The sequence below is a fragment of the Salmo salar genome, chromosome ssa15 (assembly GCF_905237065.1).
Source record: "Salmo salar chromosome ssa15, Ssal_v3.1, whole genome shotgun sequence".
Taxonomy (NCBI): domain Eukaryota; kingdom Metazoa; phylum Chordata; class Actinopteri; order Salmoniformes; family Salmonidae; genus Salmo; species Salmo salar.
In genome coordinates, this window is record NC_059456.1 from 27,097,253 (window position 1) to 27,117,022 (window position 19,770).

The 19,770-nt window shown below is 43.3% G+C and overlaps 2 protein-coding genes across 2 annotated transcripts in view; one reads left to right on the forward strand and one right to left on the reverse strand.

Annotated features, from left to right (window-relative positions):
• Nucleotides 1-958: 958 nt before the first annotated feature.
• mrpl19 (mitochondrial ribosomal protein L19) lies at nucleotides 959-12,026 on the reverse strand. The gene is made up of 6 exons (XM_014143902.2): nucleotides 11,900-12,026; nucleotides 11,540-11,663; nucleotides 11,186-11,304; nucleotides 4,775-4,909; nucleotides 2,259-2,440; nucleotides 959-1,937 (listed from the first exon to the last, which is right to left on the reverse strand). The coding sequence occupies exons 1-6, from the start codon at nucleotides 11,976-11,978 to the stop codon at nucleotides 1,716-1,718; spliced, it is 861 nt and encodes a 286-aa protein (XP_013999377.1). The 5' UTR covers nucleotides 11,979-12,026; the 3' UTR covers nucleotides 959-1,715.
• Nucleotides 12,027-15,686: 3,660 nt separating this feature from the next.
• Nucleotides 15,687-19,770, forward strand: part of LOC106571159 (protein eva-1 homolog A) — a 171,003-nt gene continuing 166,919 nt past the window's right edge. The window contains exon 1 of the mRNA XM_014143899.2: nucleotides 15,687-16,003. Within this exon, the coding sequence (XP_013999374.1) occupies nucleotides 15,895-16,003 (109 nt within the window). The 5' untranslated portion in view covers nucleotides 15,687-15,894. The remainder of the gene's footprint in view (nucleotides 16,004-19,770) is intronic.

Here is a 19,770-nt window from a genome sequence, read left to right on the forward strand (position 1 = left end):
TAGTGCAGGGCTGGCCAGCCATCTTCCTGGAGAGCTATTGGCTTTTACTCTATCATGAAAAGGAAAATGAGGGGCCTCCTGGGTGGGGCAGTGGTCTAAGGCACTGCATCTCAGTGATAGCTGTGCCACCAGAGACTCTGGGTTTGAGTCCAGGCTCTGTCGCAGCTGGCCGCGACACCCATGGGGTGGCGCACAACTGGCCCAGCGTCGTCTGGGTTAGGCCGGCAGGGATATCCTTGTCTCATCGTGCACTAGTGACTCCTGTGTCAGGCCGGGCACAGTGCATGCTGACCAGGTTGCCAGGTGTACGGTGTTTCCTCCGACACGTTGGTGTGGCTGGCTTCTGGGTTGGAAGTGCAGTGTGGCAAGGATGGGTTGTGTTTTGGAGGACGCATGGCTCTTGACCTTCACCTCTCCCAAGTCTGTATGGGAGTTGCAGCGACAACTGTAACTACTACCAATTGGGGAAAAAAATAAAAGAGTATGCCATCCTGGAATTTAAAGCCTACTCAAATTTGATACATTTTGCATACAGCTCAACTTCCTATTTTTGCGTACACAAAAGACATACCAACTAGTACGTACTATGAGAATTTGGACATAGCCCTTCTCTCTGGGCTGGCACACTTTTCCATTGACTGAAGACCACACAGGAACTCCTTGAGAGTTGAGATTTAAGCTAGCCTTCTGAGACTGTCCTAATATGGGTCTTCCTGTCATCATTAATACCGAAATGGTAATTAGTACAGCTCTCAGTTCCTGAGAGGAAAAGAGAGATCGCGTCCAACTAGCACTAATGGACACTTAACATGACTACAGACTAATTGTCAGTCAAGTGCTTCGGCTCTGTTACAACTGAAATCAATGCATTATAAAACAGTCATTGTTTGTCTAGAAAAATGGGACCTATCAAGTATCTTACAACATCATACACCATGTATTAAAAGGACAAGGGAAACATGTTTAATAGCTTTTTAATTTAGAAATGGATACTTGCAACTGCACATTGATATGCAAAAACACTTTCCAGACATACAATACAAGATACGATGAAGCAAGCCGGCAACCACAGCTATGCAGACGGTTCCACCATTGTCCCTGGGAGATTCAGACTCCTCAATGTTCCTCTCCACCTCTCACCAGACATCATGTACATGGAGACAGGTGGAAGACCGAGGGCCATCAAGTGTTGAAAGAGCTTAACAGGGGTGGCTGAACACTGTCCCACAGAGGCAGCACTGTCTGCTGCTTTTCATCTCCCAGGCACTTCATCCATCTATTCATGTCACTAATTGCGCATGGTTTGAATAAACTAGATTTTCCCCCCAACTTTATGTAATTTATTGATTTGACAGTAAAATCAGCAGACACTGCTGCCGGGGCTGCCCGCTCGCTCACTGGACCTGCCCGCCCGCTCGCTCACTGGACCTGCCCACCCGCTCGCTCACTGGACCTGCCCACCCACCCGCTCACTGGACCTACCCACCCGCTCACTGGACCTACCCACCCGCTCACTGGACCTACCCACCCGCTCACTGGAACTGCCCACCCGCTTATTGAACTACCCACCTGCTTATTGAACTACCCACCTGCTTACTGGAACTACCCACCTGCTTACTGGAACTACCCACCTGCTTACTGGAACTACCCACCTGCTTACTGGAACTACCCACCCCTGGTTGAGAAAGGGTTGGGGTGAGGGGTTAGGGGCATGTTCACTTGCTCATCTCTGTCTGCACCTCCTTAAGGATGTGCTCCTCCAGGGCCGTGGTGTCGTACTCTTTCAGCATGTCATACTCCCGCCAGGGCATCGCCCACTTCTGGGCGTGCTCCAGCTTCTCGGGCGACAGACACAGGTCGAAGCGGATGCCCTGCACGTTGTACTTGGGCCGCTCCCAGCGCTTGGACCACGGCTTAGGACGCATCCGCACTCTGGTCTAGAGGGAAGAGAGATACAGGTCAAACCAATACTGCCCTGTACAGACAGGCCTCGGGTGATGAATCTGTACCAATCATGGCTTTAGCAATACATGTTCGTTATAAAACAAAAGGCCACTTCCATGTTATGTTAACTGACTTCAATTGTTAAGTGAAACATCCGTCTAAATATGAAGTGTCTCAGCATCGCGTTAAACAGAATAAAGAACTCAAGTTTGATTTGAGCTGGCTAACAGCCATATCTGCTGTTTATTCAGAAGTCAATATGATTGATTGACTAATAACTATGTGTTATGAGAGAGTGGAAGCCAGCCACGTACTTTATTGATGGGCACGTCCCCGGTGACAGAGTGGGGCACAGGCTTCATGTCCAAGTTCACGGTGCTGTACTCGGGCAGGGCGTCTCTCAGATACATCAGATTGTTATCCAGCCTTTTCTCCAGCTTCAGCACCTCCAGCTGCTGCAGCCGCGGGCTGTACATTTCATAGCAGATCTCAACTCCTGAGGGAGAGAGATACACTCAGCCAATAATTATCATGGCCTAGGGCAAGTGTCAAATTCCCGTCCTGGAGGGCCGAGCGTCTAAGTTTCGATTCTCCTTTGTACTTGATCGATCAATTAAGCTCACTGATTAGTTAGGAACTCCCCTCACCTGGTTGTCTAGGTCTTAATTGGACACAAATTAAAAAGGAAGTAACAACAGCCAGCCGACAGAGCCCTCCAGGAAGTGTGTGCCACCCCTGGTCTTTAATCAGCTTTCACAGGCACACTAAACCAAGTCTGCCAAAACCTGGTCCTGGAGTTACCCTTCTGCTGGCTTTCGCTACAATCCTAATCTAGAACATCTGATTCTACTACACTGAACAAAACCTATAAAAACACAACATGCAACAATTTCAAAGATTTTACTGAGTTACAGTTCATAAGAAAATCAGTCAATTGAAATAAATAAATTAGGCCCTAATCTATTGATTTCACATGACTGGGAATACAGATATGCATTTGTTGGTCACAGATGCCTTAAAAAAGGTAGGGGGATCAGAAAACCAGTCAATATCTGGTGTGACAACCGTTTGCCTCATACAGCATGAGACATCTCCTTCGCATAGAGTTGATAAGGCTGTTGATTGTGGAATGTTGTCCTACTCCTCTACAATGGCTGTGTGAAGTTACTGGATATTGGTGGGAACTGGAACACGCTGTCGTACACGTCGATCCAGAGCATCCCAAATATGCTCAATGGGTGATATGTCTGGTGAGTATGCAGGCCATGGAAGAACTGGGACATTTTCAGCTTCCAGGAATTGTGTGCAGATCCTTGGGGCCGTGCATTATCATGCTGAAACATGAAGTGATGGCGGTGGATGAATGGCACAACAATGGGCCTCAGGATCTCGTCACGGTATCTCTGTGCATTGAAATTGCAATCAATAAAATACAATCGTGTTCATTGTCCATAGCTTATGCCTGCCCATAACATAACCCCACCTTGGGGCCACTCTGTTCACAACGTTGACTTCAGCAAACCACTCGCCCACACGACACCATACATGCTGTCTACCATCTGCCTGGTACAGTTGAAACCGGGATTAATCCGTGAAGAGCACACTTCTCCAACGTGCCACTTGAAATCACAGGTGAGCATTTTCCCACTGAAGTCAGTTACGACACTGAACTGCAGTCAGGTCAAGGCCCTGGTGAGGACGACGAGCATGCAGATGAGCTTCCCTGAGACCGTCTAACAGTTTTTGCAGAAATTCTTTGGTTGTGCAAACCCAGTTTCATCATCTGTCCGGGTGGCTGGTCTCAGACAATCCCGGAGATTAATAAGCCGGATGTGGAGGTCCTGGGCTGGCGTGGTTACACGTGGTCGTGGTTGTGAGGCCGGTTGGAAGTACTGCCAAATTCTCTAAAACAACGTTGGAGGCAGCTTACGGTATAGAAATTAACATTACATTTTCTGGCAACAACTCTGGTGGACATTCCTGCAGTCAGCATGCCAATTGCACAGTCCCTCAAAACTTGAGACATCTGTAGCATCGTGTTGTGTGACAAAACTGCGCATTTTACAGTGGCCTTTTTCCCCCAGCACAAGGTACACCTGTGTAATGATCATGCTGTTCTTAATATGCCACACCTGTCAGGTGGATGGATTATTTTGGAAAGGAGAAATGCTCACTAACAGGGATAACAAATTTGAGCACAACATTTTGGAGAAATAAGCTTTTTGTGCATATGGAACATTACTGGTATCTTTGAAACATGATGCGTTTATACACATATACATTTTTTTGTTCAGAATAATTTGCTGCTAACCAGGAGAGAGTGAAAGCATGCCTATTTAAAATCATTTTATTTTTTATTTAACCTTTATTTAACTAGGCAAGTCAGGTTAAGAACAAATTCTTATTTACAACAACGGCCTACACCGGCCAAACCCGGATGACGCTGGGCCAATTGTGCGCCACCCTATGGGACTGCCAATCACTGCCGGTTGTGATACAGCCTGGATTCGAACCAGGGTGTCTGTAGTGATGCCTCAAGCACCGAGATGCAGTGCCTTAGACCGCTGCGCTACACGGGAGCCTACCCAGTAGCTCTCCAGGAAGTATTGGCCACCCATGCACTAAATCAATGGAAATTGAGGTTCTACACTTCAGATTGAGTAGTGTCACAACTGATGTTTCAGACACACTCATCCAACAGATATTTATCCAGGAAGCAATATAACCTTCTATACCACTGATTCAACCTCCAGAAGAGCCTTGGCGGTGCAAACACGCACACACTCTCTCTTCACATGAAAACTGTTGTGTACTTCATGACTATCCCCACCTTGGCCGTCGATGATATTCCTAAGGACAAATGTGGCTCCCAGTCCATGGCCACCTCTCTGGATGCAGATGCCCATAAAGCGGTTGGTTTTGCCGCTGGCATGAGGGTCCGCCATGGTCACAGCTAAGACACTTCCTGCAAAACACAACAACTAATTTAAGTCTAGCAAAATCAACACATTCATTTGATAACTCCTTTAAAAAGATAAAGGCCAGTATCTCTCCTCATAATGTGATGAGATATACAATACAGTGCCTTCGGAAGGTATTCGGACCCCTTCCCCTTTTCCACATTTTGAAACGTTACAGCCTTATTCAAAAATTGATTTAAATGTTTTGCCTCAAATCTACACACAATATCCCATAATGACAAAGCGAAAACAGGTATTTAGAATTTTTTGCAAATTTATGAAAAAGAAATGACAGAAATAGCATAAATACATAAGCATTCAGACCCTTTGCTATGAGACTTGAAATTGAGCTCAGGTGCATCCTGTTTCCACTTATCCTTGAGATGTTTCTACAACTTGGAGTCCACCTGTGGTAAATTCAATTGATTGGACATGATTTGTCTATATAAAGGTCCCACAGTTGACAGTGCATATCAGAGCGAAAACCAAGCCATGAGGTCGAAGGAATTGTCCGTAGAGCTCTGAGACAGGACTGTGTCGAGGCACAGATCTGGGGAAGGGTACCAAAACATTCCTACCACATTGAAGGTCCCCAAGAACACAGTGGCCTCCATCATCATTATTAAATGGAAGAAGTTTGGAACCACCAAGAGTCTTCCTGGCACCATCCCTACAGTGAAGCATGGTGGTGGCAGCATCATGCTGTGGGAATATTTTTCAGTGGCAGAGACTGGATGACTAGTCAGGATCGAAGGAGAGATGAACGGAGCGAAGTACAGAGAAATCCTTGATGAAAACCTGCTCCAGAGTGCTCAGGAAGAATGGGAGGAACTCCCCAAATACAGGTATACCAAGCTTGAAGTGTCATACCCAAGAAGACTCGAGGCTGTAATTGCTGCCAAAGGTGCTTCAACAAAGTACTGAGTAAAGGGTATGAATACTTACGTACATGTAATACTTCATTTACTTATGTAAATGTGATATCAGTTATACATTTCTAAAAACAGTTTTTGTTTTGTCATTATGGGGTATTGTGTGTAGATTGAGGGGAAAAAATGTTTTACTCAATTTTAGAATAAGGCTGTAACGTAAAAAATATGGGAAAAGTCAAGGGTTCTGAATACTTTCCGGTTTTTTATGGTATACCATATTAGTAAATATTAGATTGTAATTGTTCATTGGAGATGGTGTTTTGTAAATGTCTAGTATAGCAGAGAGCTTGCAGTCTTTCTGCAATATGAAAATTAAACTGAAACACACACACACACACACACACACACACACACACACACACACACACACACACACACACACACACACACACACACACACACACACGACCTGTATGCAGACTCCTAACTTGCAGAGCTCCACCCGTCGAACAGGAGGGTGTAAAGCTCACAACACAACAGCATACAGATATTCAGCAATGCTCTTAGCATTCGGTCTAAGTAATACATTTGCCAATTCAATGGATTTATAATTGTTGGAAATAAATAAGCAGAAGACAAAGAGACGGCATTAACTATTCTAAACTGTGATATCCAAGTTCAACTGACTCTACTGCGCTTCTCAAAACATTTTCAAAAGTTAAAGTAAAGCTTCATTTCCGAACCCATTACAGGAGAGACGGTGGTGAAACAATGACCTCTAAACCTTTCCTTCCTGAGGAGGATCTCTGCTGTCCTGTGTACACACAGCGTCTGCAAAGTTTGTCTGAAGGAATTCTGGAAACAGAAGGGAACTCAGGAATGTCCAATGTGCCAGAAAATAATGTAAATGGACGACCCTCCATGTAACCTGTCCACCCCCCTCCCTTCCCCACGGCCTAGGTCTGTCTTCTGTGCGCGGCTCTGCAGCACATCCCGTGCCCCCTGCCTTGAACCCTGCTTTTAGTGGATAAACCTGGAGAACTGCAAGGCAATCCCATTGTGTGCCGCTCGGGAGCCATGACCAATATATTGTCCTGTTAATACCAGGGTTAATATTATATCTGTCAGAATATCCAACAGGCTTTTATATCATTCTACATTAAAAATAATCACTTTGTTTAAAAAAAAATTACATTTTGGAGATGATTTCCTTTTCAAATAACGTTTAGTTTCTATTTAGGTTTATGTCACCCATTCATTGTCACAGACACAGTAGGACCCAATAGCATAATCAGTGCTCTAACTCCCCCTTGCGCTGGTCTGGAGCAATGAAGTGGTGACGCAGGGTACCGTACTAAACCACAAATTACCTCTAAGTCCCGCAGCATAATCACAAAACTTCTAATGGAGCAACCACTGTAGGGAATACATTGGCTGTGGCTTGTAGGGGATGTGTTACCAAACTGGATGCAACATGCCCCTGATATTGCGACTGTGTTGAAGCCTAATTGATGTATTCAAAGTAATATTTATAGAATGCTGGTATTCATATTTCCACCAATGTTCTTGTTATTTTCTAAATATATTTTATAATTGTTTTATTCTGTCCATACTTAGTTTAGCACCTGATGTTTATGTCCCAATAAACAGGCTTACTGAAAAATATATCTCAAATACACTGATAATGAATAAATGATTAAAACAAAGCTCGGTGTTTTTATTATGTCACGAGGGGTGGTAGGAGTAGGAAATGTTTTTATTATGTCACGAGGGATGGTAGGAGTAGAAAATGTTTTTATTATGTCACGAGGGGTGGTAGGAGTAGGAAATGTTTTTATTATGTCACGAGGGGTGGTAGGAGTAGGAAATGTTTTTATTTTGTCACGAGGGGTGGTAGGAGTAGGAAATGTTTTTATTTTGTCACGAGGGGTGGTAGGAGTAGGAAATGTTTTTATTATGTCACGAGGGGTGGTAGGAGTTGGAAATGTTTTTATTTTGTCACGAGGGGTGGTAGGAGTAGGAAATGTTTTTATTATGTCACGAGAGGTGGTAGGAGTAGGAAATGTTTTTATTTTGTCACGAGGGGTGGTAGGAGTAGGAAATGTTTTTATTTTGTCACGAGGGGTGGTAGGAGTAGGAAATGTTTTTATTATGTCACGAGGGGTGGTAGGAGTAGGAAATGTTTTTATTATGTCACGAGGGGTGGTAGGAGTAGGAAATGTTTTTATTTTGTCACGAGGGGTGGTAGGAGTAGGAAATGTTTTTATTATGTCACGAGGGGTGGTAGGAGTTGGAAATGTTTTTATTTTGTCACGAGGGGTGGTAGGAGTAGGAAATGTTTTTATTATGTCACGAGAGGTGGTAGGAGTAGGAAATGTTTTTATTATGTCACGAGGGGTGGTAGGAGTAGGAAATGTTTTTATTTTGTCACGAGGGGTGGTAGGAGTAGGAAATGTTTTTATTATGTCACGAGGGGTGGTAGGAGTAGGAAATGTTTTTATTATGTCACGAGGGGTGGTAGGAGTTGGAAATGTTTTTATTATGTCACGAGGGGTGGTAGGAGTTGGAAATGTTTTTATTATGTCACGAGGGGTGGTAGGAGTTGGAAATGTTTTTATTATGTCACGAGAGGTGGTAGGAGTAGGAAATGTTTTTATTATGTCACGAGGGGTGGTAGGAGTAGGAAATGTTTTTATTATGTCACGAGGGGTGGTAGGAGTTGGAAATGTTTTTATTATGTCACGAGGGGTGGTAGGAGTTGGAAATGTTTTTATTATGTCACGAGAGGTGGTAGGAGTAGGAAATGTTTTTATTATGTCACGAGGGGTGGTAGGAGTAGGAAATGTTTTTATTATGTCACGAGGGGTGGTAGGAGTTGGAAATGTTTTTATTATGTTGTTGGGAAATGAAGAGATTCATTCCTGATGTTGCAGGGAATACTGACTGAAATTAAAGTTACCTCATTATAGAACCAAAAAAACATTCCTGGACACGGTTACCCCTGGAAATGAGTTGTTAGCTAAATATGGTATAACTCATCTTTTCTCAAGTGTACTGAGACTTGTGTTTTTGTTGTACATTGTCCCTGTTCAATAAACCTACAATATATAAAACATTGTCCCTGTTCAAATAAACCCACTGAACGAAAATATAAAAGCAACATGCAACAATTGCAATGATTTAACTGAGTTATAGTTCATATAAGGAAATCAGTCAATTGAAAAAAAATCATTAGGCCCTAATCTATAGATTTCACATGATGGGCAGGAGTCCAGGCCCACCCATTGGGGAGCCAGGCCCAGCCAATCAGAATGAGTCTTTCCCGATAAAAAGGCTTTGTTATAGACAGAAATACTCCTCGGTTTCATCAGCTGTCTAAGTGGCTGGTTTCAGACGATCCCGCAGGTGAAGAAGCCGGATGTGGAGGTCCTGGGCTGGCATGGTTACATGTGGTCTGCGGTGAATTTGGACGTACTGCCAAATTCTCTAAAAAGACTTGAGGCGGCTTATGGTAGAGAAATGGACATTAAATGCTCTGGCAACAGATCTGGTGGACATTCCTGCAGTCAGCATGCCAATTGCAAACTCCCTCAAAACTTGAGGAATCTGTGACAAAACTGCACATTTTAGAGTGGCCTTTTATTGTCCCCAGCACAAGGTGCACTTGTGTAATGATCAGGCTGTTTAATCAGCTTCTTGATATGCCACACCTGTCAGGTGGATGGATTATCTAGGCAAATGAGAAATGCTCACTAACAGGGATGTAAACAAATTTGTGCACAAAATTTGAGAGAAATAAGCTTTTTGTGAGTATTGAACATTTCTGGAGTCTTATTTCAGCTCATGAAACATGGGACCAACACCTTACATGTTTGCGTTTATATTTTTGTTCAGTATATATAAAACATTAACCCTGTTCAGTATATATAAAACATTAACCCTGTTCAGTATATATATAAAACATTGACCCTGTTCAAATAAAAGTATATAAAAAAATGGAGCCCGTCCATATTGCGCGGCAACGTGATCGCTAGGTGGAAGTGGGCACTGAAAATCCTTGTATAACCTCATCCCTCATTTTTGCTAAATGAGACCCAAACGGGAAGAAGAGGAGGATGTTAGTGTAACAGAGATAAGACTGTCTCATAAGCTTGAGGTGCCATCCTTTGAGGTTGCGTAACGTTTTTTTTATTGTCAACCTGCCGGTCACGTGTATTGGCGAAGTAATCGAAATGTTGCTGGTTTGAATCCCCGAGCCGACTAGGTGAAAAATCTTTCAATGTGCCCTTGAGCAAGGCACTTAACCCTAATTACTCCTGTAAGTCACTCTGGATAAGTGTGTCTACTAAAACGTAAAAATGCAGCCGAACAGCAGCCTCTTGAACTCTCACAGACCCTCTTTGGCGTGTGGACATTTGTTTAGTAGGATGGAAGCTCTATAGCTGTATGGATCTGTTACTGCTACAGTGTAGTTTAGTAGGATGGAGGCTCTATAGCTGTATGGATCTGTAACTGCTACAGTGTAGTTTAGTAGGGTGGAGGATCTATAGCTGTATGGATCTGTAACTGCTACAGTGTAGTTTAGTAGGATGGAGGCTCTATAGCTGTATGGATCTGTTACTGCTACAGTGTAGTTTAGTAGGATGGAAGCTCTATAGCTGTATGGATTTGTTACTGCTACAGTGTAGTTTAGTAGGATGGAGGCTCCATAGCTGTATGGATCTGTAACTGCTACAGTGTAGTTTAGTAGGGTGGAGGCTCCATGGCTGTATGGATCTGTAACTGCTACAGTGTAGTTTAGTAGGATGGAGGCTCCATAGCTGTATGGATCTGTAACTGCTACAGTGTAGTTTAGTAGGATGGAGGCTCCATAGCTGTATGGATCTGTAACTGCTACAGTGTAGTTTAGTAGGATGGAGGCTCTATAGCTGTATGGATCTGTAACTACTACAGTGTAGTTTAGGAGGATGGAGGCTCCATAGCTGTATGGATCTGTAACTACTACAGTGTAGTTTAGGAGGATGGAGGCTCCATAGCTGTATGGATGTGTAACTACTACAGTGTAGTTTAGGAGGATGGAGGCTCCTTAGCTGTATGGATCTGTTACTGCTACAGTGTAGTTTAGTAGGATGGAGGCTGTATAGCTCTGTAACTGCTACAGAAAGCACATCTTTTTATTTAAAGGATTCTTTCTTGCTGATGAAAGAGAAAGGCTGTTTGTCATGAAAGCCGTAACACAAGCGTTGAGATTGTAGTTCACGAGGCAATCGCGGGCAAAGTTAATGGCTAAGAGCTGTAGAGAGGAGGCAGATTGCCACCTAGAGTTTGAGAGAGCTAGCTAGTAGCCTAGATAGGATGGTGTGTATTGAAGTCTCATTTATAAACCAACTGTCTCAAAAGGTCTCTTACCAACATAAAACTCTGGAATGTTGAGCACTTTCCTCCTCTGGATCATGTCTTTGCGCTCAATGGAGAACTTTAGTGGGTTTATTCTCTGTCGGGGAGGGATGAATTCTGGACTCAGGAACCTGTATTCAAAAACAGAACCAAAACAGGAATGATATCATGTTGCATAAGTGCTGATAAAACAAGAGGAATTGCAAAAGGAAATTAACTATAAATCACATTGCAGTTTGTGTTATCATGCCAATGTTTGACAATGACAGAAATGGAGTTGGCAAGAACAACTATAGGACCAGGTTAGCATCACATCCCCATGTGTTCAGTGTTATAAACACAGCTTGTTAGCTAGAATGTTCTTACTTTCGCAGTGAAGCCTCGGACTGTGTTTTGTCAATGATGACAGGTTTTGGTGGAGGGGTGAATTTTGTTGGCTTGCCACCGTCACTCCCCTGCGAGAGGCGAAGCATAGATGTGGACAAGAAACCTAAGGAGGAAACAAAAGACTCAGTCTGTTTATAATATTAAACATTTTAATAGCAATGTCGCACTAGCACAGCAGCTAACTAACACTAATGTAATTTTATAACACAGTGGCTAGCTGGCTAACGTAGCTAGCTAGCAACGTTTAGGGCATTTGGGGCTAAATCTTACTAAGAAATGCCCAACGCATTGCTAACAACCCTTCGAGATACACTTATTTTATAATTCCATGTGACTTACGTTCATTTTGCTGTTGTATATTCCGTAACAGCCTTATTGAACACATAACTTTGTCAAGCCTTCTTGTGCAAGCAGCCATATTGGAAGCTGACCTTCACTGTCACATGTGAATTGTTACGGAAGCCGAAAAGGGATATGTCTCAAGAGACGCAACATGCACATCCTCCTTTTATCCACACGATGTCACGAAAGACATAGGCTACATCAAAGAGCCACCGACAAAAATGACAAGGAGGAGGAGGAGAAGGAGGAAGAGGAGGATGGTGGTGTTGAATCATTTCAGCATTTCAATCAGCCATAATAATTTCAGTTGATTCCAATGCCGAAGATATAACCTACTGTGCTTTCGCAAGGAGGAGGATCCACTGAAGGACAGCTTGAACCACTGCCCTGTGGTTACAGTGTGAGTAGCCTGCCCTACACTACCATCTGTGACATAAAAGCCTGGGCCTCTTGGTACAGGCAGTATACCTTGCCATACAGATGCTACACTATTCCCACCCTGCGTCCAAACCCCAATGTGAACCAGGGAACATTTCCAACTAGGTCCTGAGAGATTCCATCAATGTAGCAATTAAAGAGGATCAGCCAGTGCCATGTTGAAACCATGCCTCTTGGCCAGGGTTTCCAAAACTTGGTCCTGGGGACCCCAAGAGGTACACATGTAGTTTTGTTTTGCCCTGACACTGAATCAAATAATACATTCTTGATATTTGCTCCATTATTTAAATCAGTTGTGTAGTGCTAGGGAAAAAAACTAAATGTGCACCGGCACCCCTTGGGGTCCCCAGGACCGAGTTTGGGAAACGCTGGCCAAGAGGCATCCTTCTCACAAACATAGTGGCGACCCGTCATTCTGGACCCACCTGTTTTAAGCCCCATTTTTTAGCAGAAAAAGTTTTTTGCAAACAATGTCAAAAAATATATACACTACCGTTCAATGGTTTGGGGTTACTTAGAAATGTCCTTGTTTTTGAAAGAAAAGCTAATTTTTTTGTCCATTAAAATAACATAAAATTGATCAGAAATACAGTGTAGACATTGTTAATATTGTAAATGACTACTGAAGCTGGAAATGGCAGATTTTTTATGGAATATCTAAATAGGCGTACAGAGGCCCATTATCAGCAACCATCACTCCTGTGTTCCAATGGCACGTTGTGTTAGCTAGTCCAAGTTAATCATTTTAAAATGCTAATTGATCATTAGAAATCCCTTTTGCTATTATTGTAGCACAGCTGAAAACTGTTGTCCTGCTTAAAGAAGCAATAAAACTGGCCTTCTTTAGACTAGTTGAGTATCTGGAGCATCAGCGTTTGTGGGTTCGATTGCATGCTCAAAATGGCCAGAAACAAAGAACTTTCTTCTGAAACTCGTCAGTCTATTCTTGTTCTGAGAAATGAAGGCTATTCCATGCGAGAAATTGCCAAGAAACTGAAGATCTCGTACAATGCTGTATACTACTCCCTTCACAGAATAGCGCAAACTGTCTCTAACCAGAATAGAAAGAGGAGTGGGAGGCCCCAGTGCACAACTGAGCAAGAGGACAAGTACGTTATAGTGTCTAGTCTGAGAAATGGACGCCTCACAAGTCTTCAACTGGCAGCTTCATTAAATAACACCTGCAAAACACCAGTCTCAACGTCCACGGTGAAGAGGTGACTCCGGGTGCTGGCCTTCTAGGCAGAGTTGCAAAGAAAAAGACATAACTCAGACTGGCCAATAAAAATAAAAGATTAAGATTGGCAAAAGAGCACAGACACTGGACAGAGGAAATCTGCCTGGAAGGCCATCATCCCAGAGTCGCCTCTCACTTATGACGTTGAGACTGGTGTTTTGCGGGTACTATTTAATGAAGTGACCCCAAACATTTGAATGGTAGTGTATATCATAGAGTTAATAAAGCCACATACAAACATGACCTCTTTTTTCTTTTCTTGAGTAAGGCATTTCCAAAATGCAGGTGTTTCAGCCTAGCTCAGTGCTTTCTGTGGTGGTGGGGCAAGCCAGTAGAAAATACGGAGCGTTGCACTGTGATTGGCTCAGTGTTCGGTCACTCATGGGGATACTACGTCACCGCCAAGTCTAAGGGTAGAGCTAGAAAATTGTAGCCCCTTGGGTGCTGCCATAGAGTTACATTAGAAGTGCCCATCCAAGAAGGCTCAAAGTCATTGGCCACAGATAAAATTACTGGCCCAACGCTCTAACCACTAGGCTACCTGCCACCCCAAGTGGCTATTTTCCAAGTTTAAAATGATAAACATTCAACATTGGCCACACTGTTAATGACGCATGATTTGTGCCGTAGTCTCTCCGAACTGCGGAAACTTGACTTCAATGAGTTCAATACAACTGGGAAGTCGGGAATAAATGAGCTCCAACTGGGAAATCGGTTTTGAATGGTCATCCAACTCTGAATTGTAAATCCGGCCTCTTTCTAGAGCTACGACTTGAAGATCAATGACGTCATCAAGATTCGACCTTGTTCCCAGTTGTTTTGAAAGCACCATAATTCCAGAGAATGCCAGACTTTGATGACAAAATTTGCCCATGAAGGACTGCCGAGCCACTTTCCTGTTCAAGAGAGCACAGCACAACAAGGTGAGTCCAAAAATGTATTGTATGCTGCTGCATAAATTATGTAATATGCCAGGGAGATATGTATACTGTAGCTAAGAAAGTAATACTAAGTGTATGTTGTGTAGTAAGATGTTAGTAGCCCATGTGCCTCACCCTAATAATTTGGTCTATTTACCCCTCTACTGTTCTGACTCGGTGGTACACATGTAGCCTATAACCTGTTTTAGAGAAATGTAATCACTGTATATTGTAAGAGTTTTCATTGTCTGCTTTTATGCCCCCTTTATGTATCCTACGGTTCTGACTTGGTGTACAGGAAGAACACTGTAAGAATGGCCCATGTTCTGAATTCTGTCACTGTACATTTCAAAAGTGCTAAACAAATAGTTATATTGACTACATCCTTCCTCGCTCGCTCATTAATGTCATAATTGAAATTTCGGATTTCCTCTTACACGCTTGTCGTCCCCTAATGCCATAGTTTGTACATCTCAATTGTTAGTAGAAACCACATTTGTTTAAGCAAGTCAGCCATATCAGCCATGTTTTTTTTAAAGGCAGTAAATGAGGCTGAATGAACTGTTTCGCTGCCAGACAAGGCTCCACTGATAGCCAGGTGTAGCAGTGGTAAGGTGTTGGGACTGCTGTTGGGACAGCTTTATGTAGACCCTAACAGTTTGTGGGCAGCATTTGTCACCATTATAGTGCAATTCATGTATTGTTTAGTGTTGTGTTGTGAAGTGGCTTTGCTGGCATGCATTTTTTGCCCCACCAAGATTTACATGCTAAAATCGCCACTGCACAAGCAGGCTGGTGACATTCTGTGACAATCTCAGTTCTATGCGAGTGTGCATAGAATTTATTTTATTTTATTTTTAAATCCATACATTTACTGATGTAAATCTTTTGTAATGACTTTGTATTTATCTTGTTTAATGCATCTGATTTTGTACCTGTCATCTTTGAATTGTGGTATTATTTTTATTTATTTTAAAAAATTTAATCCGAATGACAGAACCGAAGTTGTCTCTGGGAAGAAATAAAGTTATTTATATTATATTTATGAATGGATACAAAAATGGTTATAATCGCTTGTAATATAGTGACTGTCCACTCAGAGACTTTACTGATGCAGCGCTCAATAAAGGGCTTTGAGACCATGCGGATACCGCTCCTACAGGTGGGCCAGCCAGCCACTTCCACACGCAGTTGGAAATCTAAGTTTCCAAGTGAATTGCTGCTGGCTCTAGCTCTCGTTCCTTCTCTCCTCCGAGGAATGATGAGGTGATTCGGAGCACCAACAATGGGACCGAGCATGTATTGATGCTTGCCACGCAGAACCTAAACTCCAAAGCAACCCTGGACCTTCAGAACGTGGAGGAGAAGTAACTCCAAAACGTCTCGCTGTTTCAAGGATGTTCTTCCCAGATGTGCCTCTCTCAGCCATCAATTACGCGCTCGTGTTGGGAATAACGTGTCTGACGGTCTTCTGCAACTTCACCAAAAGTTCCTCTGAGTTTTCAGGTTGGGAAAGCATGCTTACCCCAGTCTAATTGATGCTGCGTTTGTTTTACCATTGTAGTCTATACTTTGTGTAATACATGCCTTATACGAGTTGTTTTTGGCTAGAACAAGTGAGGGCGATACATTGAGAAAATCCATATTGGGTGGTGGTGGTCAGGTGATGAAGTCGCGGTCATCTGCACAGAAAGTATTGTTGGCTAGGCTGCTTTATGTTTCAGATTTGTAGAGTGCAGTGCGGATTGTTATTGGTTGCAGTTTTTACTACTTGTTTTGTAGTCTATGGGCCCCATTTGGCGTGTTACAACCTGCATGTGTTTGCTTCAAATCAAAAAGACTAACGCTTTTAAAGGCACGCAGTAAGATGTAGGCATATCCATGTTAAAGGACCCATGAGCACCAACATGGGATGTTCATTGGAGCATGTCAAATTGGGTGTCAAGTGAAAGCTAAGAGTACATTTTTTGGAGAAATTAAGGCATATATATATATATACACACGGTACTTTCGGGAAGTATTCAGACCCCTTGACTTTTTCCACATTTTGTTACGTTACAGCCTTATTCTAAAATAGATTAAATCGTTTTCCCCCCTCATCAATCTACACACAATACCCCATAATGACAAAGCAAAAACAGTTTTTTAGAAATGTTTGCTAATTTATTACAAATAAAAGACGGAATTAAATAATTTACATAAGTATTCAGACCCTTTACTCAGTACTTTGTTGAAGCACCTTTGACAGCGATTACAGCATCGTGTCTTCTTGGGTATGACGCTATGAAGCTTGGCACATCTGTATTTGTGTAGTTTCTCCCATTCTTCTCTGCAGATCCTCTCAAGCTCTGTCATGTTGGATGGGGAACGTTGCTGCACAGCTAATTACAGGTCTCTCCAGAGATGTTTGATCGGGTTCAAGTCCGGACTCTGGCTGGGCTCCTCAAGGACATTCAGAGATTTGTTCCGAAGCCACTCCTGTGTTTTCTTGGATGTGTGCTTAGAGTCGTTGTCCTGTTGGAAGGTGAACCTTCGCCCCACTTTGAGCCCTCTGGAGCAGGTTTTCATCAAGGATCTCTCTGTACTTTGCTCCGTTCATCTTTCCCTCGATCCTGACAGGTCTCCCAGTCCCTGCTGCTGAAATACATCCCCACAGCATGATGCTGCCACCACCATGCTTCATTGTAGGGATGGTGTCAGGTTTTCTCCAGATGTGGCACTTGGCATCCAGGCCAAAGAGTTTAATCTTGGTTTCATCAGACTGAGAGTCTTTAGGTGCCTTTTGGCAAACTCCAAGCCGGTTGTCATGTGCCTTTTACTGAGGAGTGGCTTCCATCTGGCCACTCTACCATAAAGGCCTGTTCGGTGGAGTGTTGCAGAGATGTCCTCTGGAAGCTTCTCCCATCTCCACAGAGGAACTTTAGAGCTCTGTTAGAGTGACCATCGGGTTCTTGGTCACCTTCCTGACCAAGGCCCTTCTCCCCTATTTTATATTTTAGATTCTTCAAAGTAGCTACCCATTTCCTTGATGACAGCTTTGCACACTCTTGGCATTCTCTCAACCAGCTTCACCTGGAATGCTTTTCCAACCGTTTTGAAAGAGTTCCCACATATGCTGAGCACTTGTTGGCTGCGTTTCCTTCACTCTGCGGTCCAACTCATCCCAAACTATCTCAATTGGGTTGAGTCCGGGTGATTGTGGAGACCAGTTCATATGATGCAATACTCCATCACTGTCCTTGGTCAAATAGGGTTTACACAGCCTGGAGGTGTGTTGGGTGATTGTCCTGTTGAAAAATAAATTATAGTCCCACTAAGTGCAAACTAGATGGGATGGCGTATCAGAATGCTGTGGTAGCCATGCTGGTTAAGTGTGCATTGAATTCTAAATAAATCACTGATAGAGTCACCAGCAAAGCACCCCCACACATCACACCTCCTCCTCCATGCTTCACTGTGGGAACCACACATGCGGCGACCATCCGTTCACCTACTCTGCGTCTCACAAAGATACGGCGGTTGGAACCAAAAATCTCAAATTTGGACTCATCAGACCAAAGGACAGATTTCCACCGATCTAATGTCTATTGCTTGTGTTTCTTGGCCCAAACAAGTGTCTTCTTCTTATTGGTGTCCTTTAGTAGTGGTTTCTTTGCAGCAGTTCGAACATGAAGGCCTGATTCACACAGTCTCCTCTGAACAGTTGATGTTGAGATGTGTCTGTTAGTTGAACTCTGTGAAGCATTTATTTGGCCTGCAATTTCTGAGGTTGGTAACTCTAATGAACTTATCCTCTGCAGCAGAGGTAACTCTGGGTCTTCCTTTCCTGTGGCGGTCCTCATGAGAGTAATTTTCATCATAGCGCTTGATGGTTTTTGCAACTGCACTTGAAGAAACTTGACATTTTGAAATTGAAATTTTCTGGATTGATTGACCATGTCTTAAAGTAATGATGGACTGTTGTTTCTCTTTACTTATTTGAGCTGTTCTTGCCATAATATGGTCTTTTACCAAATAGGCTATCTTCTGTATACCACCCCTACCTTGTCATAACACAACTGATTGGCTCAAACGCATTAAGAAGGAAAGAAATTCCACAAATTAACATTTATCAAGGCACACCTGTTAATTGAAATGCATACCAGGTGACTACCTCATGATGCTGGTTGAGAATGCCAAGAGTGTGCAAAGCTGTCATCAAGGCAAAGGGTGGCTACTTTGAAGAATCTCAAATATAAAATGTATTTTGATTTGTTTAACACTTTTCTGGTTACTACATGATTCCATATGTGTTATTTCATAGTTTCAATTATTCTACAATGTAGAAAATAATAAAATAAAGAAAATCCCTTGAATGAGCAGGTGTATCCAAACTTTTGACTGGTACTGTATATATACACACGCACAAAAGTATGTGGACACCCCTTCAAATTAGTCCATTCGGCTATTTCAGCCACACCCGTTTCTGAGAGGTGTATAAAATTGAGCACACAGCCATGTAATCTCCATAGACAAACATTGGCAGTACAATGGCCTTACTGAAGAGCTCAGTGACTCCCCCGTGGCACCGTCATAGGATGTCACCTTTCCAGCCAGTCAGTTTGTCAAATTTCTGCCCTGCCAGAGCTGCCCCGGTCAACTGTAAGAGCTGTTATTGTGAAGTGGAAACGTCTAGGAGCAAAAACAGCTCAGCCGCGAAGTGTCTGTCTGTCCTCGGTTGCAACACGAGTTCCAAACTGCCTCTGGAAGCAACGTCAGCACAATAAGTGTTCGTCGGGAGCTCCAAGAAAAGGGTTTTCATGGCCGAGCAGCCGCATACAAGCCTAAGATCACCATGCGCAATGCGCAATGCCAAGGGTTGGTGTGGTGTAAAGCTCGCCACCATTGGACTCTGGAGCAGTGGAAACACGCTCTCTGGAGTGATGAATCACGCTTCACCATCTGGCAGTCCGACGGATCCCAGGAGAATGCTACCTGCCCCAATGCATAGTGTCAACTGTAAAGTTTGGTGGAGCAGGAATAATGGTCTGGGGCTGTTTTTCATGGTTCAGGCTAGGCCCCTTAGTTCCAGTGAAGGGAAATCTTAACGCTACAGCATACAATGACATTCTTGACGATTCTGTACTTCCAACTTTGTGGCAACAGTTTGGGGAAGGCCCTTTCCTGTTTCAGCATGACATGTGCACAAAGCAAGGTCCATACAGAAATGGTTTGTCGAGATCGTAGTGGAAGAACTTGATTGGCCTGCACAGAGCACTGACCTCAACCCCATC